Source organism: Narcine bancroftii, chromosome 10, assembly GCF_036971445.1.
Source record: "Narcine bancroftii isolate sNarBan1 chromosome 10, sNarBan1.hap1, whole genome shotgun sequence".
NCBI classification, from domain to species: domain Eukaryota; kingdom Metazoa; phylum Chordata; class Chondrichthyes; order Torpediniformes; family Narcinidae; genus Narcine; species Narcine bancroftii.
Window position 1 is genome coordinate 75,492,196 of NC_091478.1, and position 14,755 is coordinate 75,506,950.

A 14,755-nucleotide genomic window follows, 5' to 3' on the forward strand; every position below is an offset into this window, starting at 1 on the left:
AAAAATGTAGGGAACCTAACTGGTTTCACCTTTGCTCCTGCAGCACTCATGCTTGACAATCTCAATTCAGGTTGTGGGAACATGACACTAGGTTGAAATAAAGTGTCACTCAATTGGGAAGATGCATGCACTTGCACATGTAAAGCCATCAGCCCAAAACTGTATCATATTGGTCAAACTATTTGCAATGTGTTGATTAATCTTAAATTGGTACCTCAATGCTTTGTAATCAGATCAAAACTGTAGGTTCCATTTGGTGTCAAAATCAATGGCATTATTTGTTGGACATAATTGTTCTAAGGCTGTGCAAATAGGTGCATACTTCACGTTTATCTGTTTGCAAATAATTCCTTAGAAAATAGGTAGAAGCTGTGTGTTGTGTTACACTTTTAATAAATATTCCAATACTCCTAATCTACATTTGCCAAGTCTTCCTTTAAGTTAAGTTGGCCTTACCTTACCCCAATTTAACATCTTAATTATTAATCCATAATTTCTTTTCTACAACCACATTAAAATGTACATTTATGATCATAATATCCAGAAGATTTCCTCATTGATACTCTCTGTACTTAATCAACTATATTCCCCAAAATCTAATAATGCTCCTTTCTTCGTTGGTCTAATTACACATTGTCTAAAAGATTTCCTGGAATCAAAGATTCTGCCCCCCTGAGACTTTAAAGCTAAAACTATTCCAGTTAATGTTTGGGAAATTGAAATCTGCCTGTGCAATACCCTATTTTTGTGGCACCACACTTTTATCTGCCTTCGTGTCTATTATTCCATCCATCTCCTGTTGACTGTGAAGAGGTCTGTAATACATCCCCAGTGAAGAGCCAACATCCTCCTTGTTTCTAATCTCTAACCATATGGCCTTGTTTGAGGAGCTTTCTAGGAAATCCTCTCAATGCTGAAGTGATGTAATCTGTCTTAGTGCAATACCATCTCCCCTTTTACTCCTATTCATTGGTATGTTGTGTTGCCTGTTCTTTAACCTTGTCTCAATTCTGCTACTGGATGTTAACTATTTCTCTTCCAGGTGATTATACCTCTCCTTGTGATCAAATAGTGTGAGCACCCTTGCCCAACAGTGTTTGCAAACTTCTCCCACAAGGATGTTCATCCCACTTGGGTTAAGTTGCTACACCTACCACAGAATAGTTCCCCTGATCTAGGACCCTATAGTCCAATGTTCTGCACCATCCCTTCAGCTTGCATTCATCTGACCTATCCTTCATTCCGATTCTCACTAGCTCAGAACACTGGAAGCAATTTGGAGATTACAGCACTTGAGATCCTGCACTTTGTATGGCCACTGATGCACTATCAGTAACTCAAAAGGCTAGGTTTTTATTTACAATAAGCTTGAAGGTCATCCTGTGCTGTGACCCAGGCTTCTGTGGGTTATGATGTTGGAGCTTTTATACAGGGTCAAGATGGAGGAGCCACGGGTACAGTTACAGGACGGGGCAGAGGAAGATTAATAAGTATACAACAGTTCACCACATTCACCCCATTTAAAAAAAAATTTTGTCCAATGGGGTGACATGGGTACAAAGTCTTACAAAGGTCTTAGAGGTTAATCTGTTCTTCTGTTGAGAGGTGGTTGCTCTGCTGCAGCTGGGGTCACTGATTCATCCTGGATCTCCAGCACTGTCTCAACCTGCTGGGGCACAGAGACTGGAGTGGGGGTAGGGTGCCATAGTATGTAGTTTGTGTCCATGGGAAGGGAGGGTGTTGTCTGGTGGGTATGCTCCTTGGATGCCCCCACAAGGTCACAGATGGAGTCTATTTTCTCATAGCCATCCAGGTAGGCCATGTATGCGTACTTGGGGTTTGCATGGAGGTGCTGGTTCCTTTCAACCAGTGAGTCAGTTTTATGGCCCCTCATGTAGCAGGACTGTCCCTGGGGACAACAACCAGGATGGCAGGGTGGTCCCAACATGGACTTCCTGAGGAAGGAGAAAATTTGTTTGAAGGGTAGCGTGGTGGTAATGCATTACAGTGACCTGATTGCGTGGAGTCCCTTGGGAAGGGCCTCCTCTCAGTGAGAGACTGGCAGCTCCCTGGAATTAAGGGCAAGGAGGATGGCCTTCACATGGTAGTGTTCTCCCTCTCCACTTGGGCATTCCCTCGGGGGTTATAACTAGTGGCCCTACTGGTGGTGATACCTCTGGCCAGCACGTATTGGCACGGCTTGTTGCTCATGAACGAGGACCCTCGATCGCTGTGGACGTAGGACAGGTAGAGTGAACTAGTTGTGCAGGGCCCTAATGACCATGGTGGTGGTCATGTCTGAGCAAGGGGGAAATATGAATACTCATCGATGACCATGAAGGTGTTGTGGTTGGTGGAGGGGAGCCCTTGAAATCCATATGCAGGCATTCAAACGACCATATTGGCTTTCATCAGAATAGCCTATCATGTGAGCACATTGAATGCCTTGCAGAAATCCATATGTACAACACATGCAGCTCTGCCCTCATCAGCCTTCTTGGTCACATCACCAAAAAATGCAGTCATATTTGTGAGGCATGCTATCTCGCTTACAAAGCTGACCTGATTCTCTCCTTTCAGCCTACATCCATCCAATTGCATGTTGTGAGTGAGGAAACAGGTTTGATAGGCCTCAAAGGCAAGGATTCAGAACATGGTTTTATGAGGAAGTATTTTATTTACAGAGGGCAAGTTGGAAATTGGTAACTGATGCAACACACACAGCTGACAGCAGCCATGGGAAAGAAATAGCAGGAATTAATGAACGAGTGTGGGGCAAATACGCACGCACCGCACGCACTCACGCTGAACTGGTACATACAATGATCAAGGAGAAATCACCACGATGCCCCACCACCCCTCGACTCAGTGCAGGCATGGTTCTATGCTACAAGGGACACTAATTAAACGCTCCTAACCCTTTTAACAGTGCACATCTTACTAATAGTTTCTCCACATTTCTAGGATTGGACTGAAGCAGGGTGGTCCCTTTATAGTGCTGGAGGTTCCAGCCCAGATCATTTATAGGGGACCATAGGAGGCTTACAACTTCCAAATTTTTACATTTTTATCAGGCTGCTCAGTTAAAATTTATTAATAGAATGTTTGGATAATCCTTTGACTTGGGCAGATATAGAATTAAATAGAATTAGTGAGGATAGAAGAGATCAATTTGTTTATAAATGGAAAGTTAAATTATTAAGTACTTATAAGTCACCAATTTTATCTCATTTGAGAGATTTGGGATGGGATAAATAAAGAAAATGGTACTCAAGGTAAAATATCTAGATATACTCCTTTGTATCAAAATAAACTTTCCTTTTATGGTTAATAATGACCTTAAGATTTGGGATCAGAAAGGGATTAAGATGATAAATAGTTGCTATGAATTAAGTCAGTTTCTTTCATTTTTGAAAGAAATATTTCAAATACCAATTCAGACTCTTTTGTTATTATCCAATTGATTTACAATGTTATATGATTTTTTTGGGGGAAGAATTTGTTTCTACCTAAAGAGTCGAAATTTGATATGTTGGTTTGTGATGGAGGAAAGAAAGATTTATTTCTGAAATGTATAAATTATTGCAACAGAAAATGTCTAAAATTGATTTGCATAAATCAAGACTTAAATGAGAGAAAGATTTGGGAGTTGACATTGATAGAGATCATTGGAAAATTATTTGTCATAAACTATAAATGTTTGGTATAGGTTTGTAACTTATAATTTTATATTTCAATTATATTTAACTCCAGAGCATTTAAAAAGATAGAATTTGAGTTTTTCTGACTTGTTTTTGATGCAATGGTCAGAAAGGTATGTTTTTACACTAAGTATGGTCTTGTGATAAGGTTAAGCCTTTTTGGTCTCAGGTTAAGGATTGTTTACAGAATATTTTGAAATTAAAATTTTCTTTAGATCCAAACATTTTTTAAGTTGGGGATGTAAGTGAGTTTTGTTTGGTATATAAATTGGATAAATTTCAAATAGCTTTTCTGAGATTGGCATTAGCAGTGGCAAGGAAATGTATAGCAATTTCGTGGAAAGATCAGGTAGAACATAGTTTACAGAGATGGCATTCGGAATTAAGGTCTTGTATCTCATTGGAGAAGATAACGTATAATTTTAGGGATAAATATTTTTAAAAAGATTTGGAGCCAATATTTGGATTATTTGAAATGGAAAATTTGAAGATTGTGATCTGGATGTAGTGGGGTTTCCTTATTCCACGATGTATTAATTTGTGTTTTAGTATTCTCCTCTTTTCTGCCTTTCTTATTAGGGGTTAGCTGGGTTAAAAAGGGTAAGATGGGAGGGTGGGATGTATTTGTAGAGGTAGGAGAGGGTAGAGGGGGTTTTAGTTTTTTTTTAGGTTTTTTCTATATATATATATATATATAGAAAAAACCATGTTAAAATTAGGATATATTTGTATCATTGTATTACTGTTGTAATCATGGTTGCATTTATTTTAAATAAAATATTTAAAAAAATTATAGGGACCAATGGCTCAGTGCCAGGAAGGTTAATCCAATTACAACATCCAATGACCTAAGTCCAAGTAAAGGCAGGCTGGAGAGTGCAGTCCAGGTAATTTACATTGGAACCAACAGCAAGGTGTGCACTAATGCCTGGAGAAGAACCAAACTTTGATTGGCAGCTGCTGTGTCCTCCGACTAGGTAGGGGGCAGTGCTGTCACATGATAGCCACAACCCTTCCCAATACACATGTGTATCTTCTCCCTCAAGACTCCCTCTAGTAATTTATCAACCAAGATGTTAGGCGTTCTAGTCTGTGGTTCCCATACTTTTCATGCAGCCCTGTATGAATAATTCAACATTTTTCTACCATCTTACCTGTACGACTCACCAATCTCAGCCAGGGCACCTGCAATTTCCTCTCTAGCTTCCCATAGTCTCCAGATTTTCCTACCATCATGCACATCAGGACCTTCTCAACCACAATACTGACTGTACTCAAGACACAACCACTGACTGCACCAAGTTCCCAAGTTCTCGTGTCTTTCTCCACAGTGAAAACAAAAGTATTACTCATTGAGGACCTTGCCCATCTACTGTGGCTCCATACACAGTTGACTGTATAGATTCCTGATTCTCCAGTTACCGTTTTTCCTTTATGTATGTAAAATTTCTTGATGATTCTTCATGTTATCTGCCAGAGATATCTCTTGTCCCCCTTTTGCCCTCCTAATTTACTTTTTTAGCTTGCTCCACATTTCCTGAAACTCCTCTGGGTGTACACTTGATCCCAGCTGTTGTATGTACTTTTGAGCAGAGTCTGAAATTCCCTTGTCATCCAAGCTTTTCTGCACTTTCATGTCTGACCCTTCACTATGCATGTCCTGAACTCTTGTCAACACACTTTTCAAAGCATCCCACTTTACCAACTTTCTTCTTCCTTCAAATAACCCATTCCAATTAATGAGCTAGTTCTTGCCTTGTACCTTTAAAGTTGGCCTTGCTCCAACTCTGAATTTTAACTCGTGGACCTGCTCTGTCTCACTGCATAACCATCTTAAACCTAATCAAACAAAGGTTGCTGATCCCCAGAAGCTTATTCACGAACACTTCATCCACTTGTCCTTTCCAATATCCCAAGATGAAGACAAGTATTGTCCTCTCCCTGGTAGGACCTTTTACATATGGCCGGTGGAAATTCTCCTGAACACATTTGACAAATTCCACCCTGATATTCTACATTCTAATGCAGTATAATCCAGAAAATAATGTAAAGTTGGATAGTATTGCTTTATTTCAAACCAGATTTATGAATGCCACTCATTCTTTGCATTGTAATGCTCCATGTGTTTATTTCCATGTGTTTAAACATTGCAGAGAATGGCCTTTACTTTGTCAAGAAATAGAAGACTGCAAGATTCCTGCACTTACTGAAGCCTTGCAAAATTATGAACAATACAGGTATTAAAAATGAAAAATAAATTGAATTATTTTGTACAGATTATTGTAAGGTAACATTACTCTTCAGAAAATCAGTAAAAATTATCTTGATAAGTGTATTTTACAGCTTTCATGTAACAAATTTGTGGGCATTTATTCTGGCAGAATTTACAAAAGATTAATGTGGCATAAAATGTTTCTGGAAAATTAACAATGGAAGTTACCACGCCACAGAACATAGAATTAGAGTCATTGTTAATACACTGCTTACAGACCCTGGAGCCCAACTCATCCATGGCATCCAAGGTGTGTTCATGTTAGGCACATTCATTGGATAAGTTTCACTGGGAATTTCAGACTTCACCCTTCAGCATTGTTCTAACCATCAAATACATATTTTCTTCAGCTTTGCAAGTGAAGAATTCTGCTTTGAAGAGTGTGGACAAAAACTACTCTGAATTTTGCAATAGTTTCATTTTAAGACATTTCAGTATTTTTGTGAAATGATGAAATGTGAAAAGTGAATCTGATCATCAGTAATACTGAACATGCTGAAAATCTGAAATATAAAACAGAAATGCACTAAAGGATCTGTTGAATTGTCCAATTTTAGGTAACTGACTTTCCTGTCTGTAACACAACTAGCCATTCCTAATGCAAGTCAACCACTTGTGATTTTGCTCTTTTTTTTCTTCACATAATTCTGCTTGACCTGCTGGGCATGCCCCATGGTCTTGTTCTCACCAATTCTTTGCCCTCTGACAGTGGCCATTTCACTGAATGATCTTTTCAGTTCCAGAACACCTGCCTGATCAGGGATGTTCTTTGTTCCATACCGCTTTGTTTGTAATTTAAAATATCCTTTTCATTTCTTTCCCAGTTCTGGCATAGTCTTCCACCTGAAAATATTTCTGTTTTTATTTCAATGTATGTGAGAACTTCAGTTTTCATTTAGTATAGAGGTATATCCAGTGTAATACTAATAATAAAGATGTACTCTTGAGTTCATGCCAATACCTTTTCAGATACCTTGTAATCTTCCATCATTATGATTGATTAAGTGCACACAAGAAACTGCAGATTTTGGAATTTGGCACTGCATCAATGGGAGGAAAAGACTGGTCGATGTTTTGATAATGGGTCACCCCTGAAATGTTGACCATTCTTTTTTTCCAACCGATACTGCCTGTCCATTTGAGTTCCTCCAGGAAATTGTGTGTTGCATTAGGATTTATTACCCGTATTAAGGTTAAGAGTCTTTTAAGTGTCCCCATTGTATCAGCCTCTGCCACTACCCCTGGCAATGAATTCCAAGAACCCACCACTTTTAAAAAAAAAAGAAATCCTTACCTCTGACATCTTTCCCCAGATACAATATGCTGGCAATATACTCAAGCAGCTAGCAGCCTCAAGCAACCAGGAAAAAAAATCGTGGAAAATAAATAGGTAAAAAAATCAAGTTTAAAATTGGCGAGCCTCGCTGTTAGTTGGACAATCGTGCAACACACAATCTCAAGCAACCAGAAAATTTATTTATCTGGTATCTACTAGTTCCCATAGGTGCCGGATATCAGTAGTTGTACTGTACAAGAAAAGCTATGACAAATTCTTTCTGGATACTGCATTTCTTTTTTTTAAAAAAAACACTGCTACTTTTAATTTATTTTGGTGTTTTTTCTGCAGAACTATAGATATAATCTAACATAACTGGAAAAATGTCATTTTGTATTTGCTTCCTGTTGCAATGCATTTTATTGCTGAAGCAATTTTGTTACATTATTTAGAATTTGGTGTGCACAGAATGAAGTAGAGACTGTTACAGCAGGAGTGGATGTTCTTACAGAAAATGGCAAGTCCATTTCATTTATCGAATTACATGGAAGTTCCGAAAAGGAAAATACGTTCAATTATATTCCACAAAAGGTACAATGGGCACAATTGTTTGATTCCCATATTTGGCATGAGTAAAACCTTTGAATGATACAAGAAATGGTTGCTCAAATTTATTTCCTGTTTCTTAGTTGCTGATTTCACATGATCTATCTGTATGAAAATTCATTGTAATTTGTCTTGTTAGACTGAGTTGATCATTTATCTTTAGTAGTGCTTTCCCTTCATTCAAGTGAAGTAACTTGTGGGGGGGGGGGGAAGAACAGAGGAAAAGAGGGGTAGGAATGCAATATAATCACTCAAATTTGGCATGTTTACTTTAATCCAGTGGTTCTCAACCTTTTTTACCTTTCCACTAAAATACCTCTAAGTATTCTCTACACCATAGGTGCTCAGTGATTAGTAAGGGATTGCTTAAGATGGTATGTGGGTGGAAATAAAAAGTTTGAATTGTACCTCATTGATTTGTTATGTGCACAGTTTCATAACTCCAAAGGAAATGGTAAATGACAATTTTTCTGAAGCAAAATATTTCAGTTAAAATTAGGTTTAGAGCAGTGATTCTTAACCTTCCCTTCCCACTCACATGCCACTTTAAGCAATCCCTTACTAATCACAGAGGGCATAGGGATTACTTAAAGTGGCATGTGAGTAGAAAGAAAAAGGTTGAGAACCCCTGGCATAAAAGGAAGGAAGTTCTTACAATTTTTTATAAAACTCTGGTTCAGCCACAACTACAGTATTGTGCCCAATTCTGCACATCACACTTTAACAAAGATCTGAACACCTTGGGAAGGGTGCAGGAAAGGTTTATCATAATGATTCCAGGGATGGGGGATTTGATAAGGTGAAGAAAATTGGTTGTTGCTCTTGGAAGAGGAAGCTGAGAGCACAATCGATGGGATGGATTGTAAATCATGAAAGGTCTTGGCAGTCGATGGAGAGAAACTTTCCCATCACTGGAAAGGTGAAGAGTGAGGGAGAGGAGAGTAGGATTAGTTGAAGTTGAAGGACATAGAGCTGGCACAAAGGGCTGAATGGCCTGCTTCCATGATGTAATTTTTTCCAATTCTGAAATTCTTTAGAATGCTTTTATATTTCAATTTGAATCCATCAAGCATGCTTCATTACTCTTACATTACAATTATATGTAGTAAAGTATTGAACATTCTGTTAAAGGTCTTTAAATAACCTTTTCTTTGTTTCCCAGGAAGATCTTAGTGACGTCAAAACAGAAATGGATCAATGCAAAATGCTCAATTTTAACTGGAATAATAAGATGACTCAGATAAAAAATATGTCCACGAGTCCAACTTCTAAAAGTTACAGTCCTACTCTTTCACTTTGTAAGGCAAGAAAAAGTAAATTAAATACAACTCTTGTTGGAGAAAAGCCAGATATTGAGGATACTTGTGCTTCAAGTAATGAAGTATTTTTGGATTATTCAGAGGGTCCACCTCAAAAACGAAAAGCCAAACCACATCATCCTAGAGAGACGGAAACTATGCCATCATTGGACAAGTTAATGTTGCTTGTTAATGGTTACAAGAATAATAACACAGAGATAACTGGATTTTTGTCCAATGCTAATTCTAAAGGTAAAATATTAACTGTACAAGTAATTTCTTAGAACCTGTAATCAAGTCAGATCAAGAATCATAAAGTTCTAAATCTTAACTCAGAAAATAACTGCATAAAATCTCTACTAGGGCCAGGCTATCAGAATTTTGAACCCAACAGAATGCATCAAAACAATCACAAGTCCTAGGATTGGGTCAAGGTTGTCTTTTAATTTTCTATTTGATTAGTTGATCCTCCACAGCAAAGGAATAACTGAAGAGGAGGAGTCACCCTCCCAATTCGCAACCACAAATCTTGGAAATAACTATATAAAACATTTGGTTTGGTAAAGGAATAGGAATAATATCTAAGGCATATTTGAAGGAAACTGCAATTACTATGGGAGTTTTTAATCTGCACATTGTTTAGGTGAATCAAACTGGCACAAAAGAATTTGTGTTAGAAATTTCTTCTTGGAACAGTATGTTACAGGTTATTTTAAATTTGGTTGAGTAGTACAAAGTAATAAGAAATATTGTGTTTAAATATCCTTTAAAAGTTATGTTCTCAATATGATTGACTTCCAAATGCAATTTGAGGGTGAAAACCACTGGCTTCAAATTTAATAAGGGAGTTTATGCTGGTTTGAAGGTGGACTAGGAAAATAAGGCATGAAACTGATCTGATAAAGAAGTTATCATGATACAAAGGAGGTCAAGGTTAATGTTAAATTGAAAAATGGGGCCTGAACAGTGGCAAGAGCAAGTGATAGTTTTGAGGACTGGGAAGTTTTTTCAGGATCCAACAGCAATAGACTGAAAAGCTCATGAGGTAAAATTTACATATAATAACAAAATAAACTCTAAGATTTTCTACAAATATTAAAAAAAATAAGAAGCTAATACCTCTGGAGGATAAAGTTTGGTGAATTAATAACAAGAAACAAAGAAATGGTAGATATGTTTAGTCAATTTTGCGTCATTCTTCCCCATGGAGGACACTGCAAATATGTACAAAATAACAAATGGGTTCATTTCAGGTAAAAGGGAGCAAAGTAAAAGCAAAACTCACTTGTATTTAAGAAGCTTCGAGGGCTAAAGGTGGCCAATATGCCAGTATCTGGTGGCCTGTACCCAAAGGTTTTAAAAGAATTGGCTGAACCTTTTCAGAACTTTCTGAATTCTGAAGGTATCCAAAGATTGAAAAATGGTGAATGTGACTCTCTTGTTCAAAAAAGGAAGAGAACTAACAGCAAGTTACTTTTTAACTAACATCTTTTGTTGGCAAAGACAAATTAAATGAAATCTTGTCAAAATGGTTTTATGAAAGCTAGGTCATATTTTACAAAATTATTTTAAAACATTTTCCCCTCACCTTTTTAAACATGTCTCCTAGTATTTAGCATTTCCACCCTTTGGGTGGGGCTATCTTATTTATACCTCTCATAATTCGTTCCTCCATCAGGTCATTCCTTAGCCTCCAATACTCCAGAGAAAACAATCCAAGTTTGTCCAAATTCTCCTTAACATTATTCAATCCAGGCAACACTCTTCTGCACCCTCTCCAAAACCTCCCTGTTCTTCCTAAGTGGTGACCCATCATCCAAATGTGGCCTAAAAAAAGTTTTATTTGCTGCACTACGACTTGCCCACTTTCATTATCAATATCCCAGCTGATGAAGACAAAGATGCCACTTTAGAACCATTGAACACCACAGCACATGGACCATTTGACCCTTCTAGTCTGTGCTGAAACACTACTCCACTAGTCCCACTGACCTGCACCAAGTCCATAACCCTCCAGATCCTTCCCATCCATGTATCTATCCAATTTAATCTTAAAACTCACGAGTCCACATTTACCACGTCAGATGGCAACTATTTCCATACTCTCACCACTCTCTGAGTGAAAAAGTTCCCCCTAATGTTTCCTCTAAACCTTTCCCCTTTCACCCTAAAGGGATGGCCTCTCGTATTTATCTCTCCTAATCTAAGTGGAAAGAGCCAATTTGCATTTACTCTGTCAGTACCCCTCATAATTTTGTAAACATCTTATATGCTCCAAGGAATAAAGTCCTATCCAGTTTAAATTTTCCCTGTAACTCAACTCCTGAAGACCCAGCACATCCTAGTAAATCTTCTCTGCACTCTTTCAATCTTGCTGATATCCTTCCTGTAGTTACGTGACCAGAACTCCACACAATACTTGAAATTTGGCCTCATCAATGTCTTATACAACCTTACCGTAACATCCCAACTCCTGTACCCAGTACTTTGATTTATGAAAGCCAAGATGCTAAAAGCTTTCTTTACAACCCTGTCTACCTGTGATACCACTTTCAGGGAAATATGTATCTGTATTCCCAGATCCCTTTGTTTTTGCACACACTTCAATGCCATGCCTTGATTTGTCCTTCCAATATGCAACACTTCACACTTGACTGCATTAAATTCCATCTGCCATTTTCTGTCCCATTTTTCTAGTTGGTCCAGATCCCACTGCAAACTGTGGGAGGCTTCCTCACTGTCCACAATGCCTCCAATCCAATTTAATACATTATCATCCAGGTCATTGATATAGATAATAAACAACAAGGGTCCCAGCACAGATCCCTGAGACACACCACTGGTAACAGACCTCCAGTCTGAGAAACAATCATCCACTACCACTCTGTCTTCTCCCGTGCAGCCAATTTTGAATCCAATTTACAATATCTCCACATAATGTCTGAACCTTCTGAACTAGCCTCCCATGTGAGACCTTGTCAAAGGCCTTACTAAAGTCCATGTAGACAACATCCACAGCCTTTCCTTCATCTACTTTCTTGGTAACCCTTGAAAAACTCATCAGATTTGTTAAACATGACCATGACCAAAGCCATGCTGAATATCCTTAATCACCCCTTGGCTGTCCAAATACTTGTATATCCAATCTCTTAACACTTTCCAACAATTTACCTACTACTGATGACAGGCTCATCAGCCTGTAATTTCCTGGTTTACTTTTGGAACCTTTTTTAAACAACAGAGCAACATGAGCTACTGTCTAATCCTCTGGCATCTCACCCATGGCTAAGGACATTTTAAATATTTCTGCCAGAGCCCCTGCAATTCCTACATTAGTCTCCGTCATGGTCCAAAGGAATATCATGTCAGGCCTAGGAGATTTATCTACCTTTTTTTGCTGTAAAGAAGCAAGCGCCTTCTCCTCTTTAATCTCTGTATGTTTCATCACACTACTGTTTGTTTCCCTTCCTTATACACTATGCCAGTTTCTTGAGTAAATACTGTTGCAAAAAAACTGTTTAAGATCTCCCCTATTTCATGAGACTCCACACACAGTTGACCTCTAATCTTCTAGGGGACCAATTTTGTCTCTTACTATACTTGTAGAAACCCTTTGGGTTTACCTTCACATCATCTGCCACAGCAATCTCATGTCTTATTTTGGCCTTCTTAAGCAGTTTCTGTTATTTCAATACCTTGTTGCCAAGACCTGCTATACATCTCTCTCTCTTTCTTAACCAGATTGCCAATATCCCCCTTGAGAGTGGCAACATAAGTTGTCCATTTATGTTGCCACTTTCAAGGAGCAATGGGCTTATACCTTCAGATCTCTGTACATTACTGTTTCTAAGGGTTCTGTCACATTGTATTCGAACACATAAAGTGCACCAACTCACACAAGATCTAACTCCATCTGCCATTTCTCTACCTATATTTACATCTGATCTACATGTATCCTATAGAATCCTTAACGGCCTTTTTCACTATCCACACCACCACCAATTTTTTAATCGTCTGTACATTTATTAATCAGCCCACCTACACATTATATTACAAATAACAGATCCCAGCAGAACACCATTGGTCATAGATCTCTAGACAGAACCACACCCTTCCACTGTAGATCCCTTGTGCCTTAATCTTCTGATTAGCCTACCATCTGGGGCATTGTCAGATACTTTAGTAAAGTCTATGTGGACCACATCCAGAGCCAAACCTTCATAAATCATTTCTGTCACCTCAAAAACTGATATCCCCTACTCACAGCTATCCTAATGGTTTCCCAAATGTGATTCAATCTAATATCTAAGATTCTTCTCCAGAAAATTTGCTACCATTGACTGGTCTTTAATTTGCTGCCCTTAAGAAAAGGAGCAACATTAGCTATTGTACATCTAGATGGGTGGCAGGAGAGGCGGGAAGAAGTTTATGGGCTTGTGAGATGGAATGGTTTACAGGGAAATAAGTGATTGACGGGATTACTCATTGTCAGCCTAGACTAGATAGGGTGAATGGAAAAATAGGAGCAAAATAATTATTGAACAATTCATATTTAATGTTACAAAAAGCAAGCACAAGTTAGGTGGTGTTGGTGAAAATCAAGGATATGATCTGTAGTTACTATATTTCTGCTTTAATGTGAATGGTTTGTCTATTACTCCAAGAAATACTTTGAGCAACTCCGTTTCTTTGGGATATATTTAGCACACTAGGTGGAGTAGTATTGATGCAGTCTTTGCTCTTAGTTGCAATAAAATGAGATAGAACATACTTTATTTCATTAATTGAAACTAGATCAGAAGGATTTTAGAAACCCAAATTGATGGCAGTAATGCTTCCCCAACTCCAACTATTACTGCCTTCACATGAGGCAGGTGCAGGCAAATGGGACTGACTCAGATAAACAACTTGATTGGCATGGTAGTTGGGCCAAGTACCATTTTTCCATGCTGAATGGCTCTATGATTCTAGTTGTAATATTTCTTCTGTGAAAGGATGAATTTTTGTAAATGTGTTTCTTTTGCTGTGCTTGGATTCTTGCACTAAAATAAATGTAAAAAAATCATTGTGTGTAATGTAAAATTCCATGCACATTATTTTCGGGCCTAATGGAAAGGTCAGTAATATTCAGGAAAATTCAGGATACAATGGATTATCAGTTTCAGTTCTCAACATGTACTGTGCTTTCCATCTCTTCTGTGGGACAGTAATTGTACAAAGCACAGAAGGAATAGATCCCCTTGACACTTATTTTTCATCGTTCTTGTGTTTTTTTTAAGAGACAGTTAATTGTGAGTTTCTGCCAGTCTTCTGGTCAACCCTATTTCACAAATAATTTTGCTGTATCCTTTACTTTTTTGTGTCCATTCCTCCCTGATTCTCCTAATGCCTACCTACACAGGGGGTAATGGACAAGAGTCAATTCTTCTTCTGGGCACATGTTTCTTCACTCCACATTTTGGGATCTGACATAGCTAATGAGGCCACTGTTCAAACTTTTCCAGCAGGGCAGACAAATTGATAGTTCCTGAGGTGGTTTGCATCTTCTGCTTAACAAGTTCCAATGCAAGGCCCTAAGGATTCTTTCAAGTGTAAAATGTAT

General features: G+C 38.1%; 1 protein-coding gene across 7 annotated transcripts in view; it reads left to right on the forward strand.

Moving 5' to 3' along the window:
• LOC138744766 (BTB/POZ domain-containing protein KCTD19-like) overlaps positions 1 to 14,755 on the forward strand; it is a 78,284-nt gene that overhangs the window by 47,220 nt on the left and 16,309 nt on the right. For all 7 annotated transcript variants that reach the window (XM_069901404.1, XM_069901410.1, XM_069901407.1 and 4 more), the window contains 3 exons: positions 5,855 to 5,938; positions 7,702 to 7,840; positions 9,018 to 9,405. In XM_069901404.1, the coding sequence (XP_069757505.1) occupies positions 5,855 to 5,938; positions 7,702 to 7,840; positions 9,018 to 9,405 (611 nt within the window). The remainder of the gene's footprint in view (positions 1 to 5,854; positions 5,939 to 7,701; positions 7,841 to 9,017; positions 9,406 to 14,755) is intronic.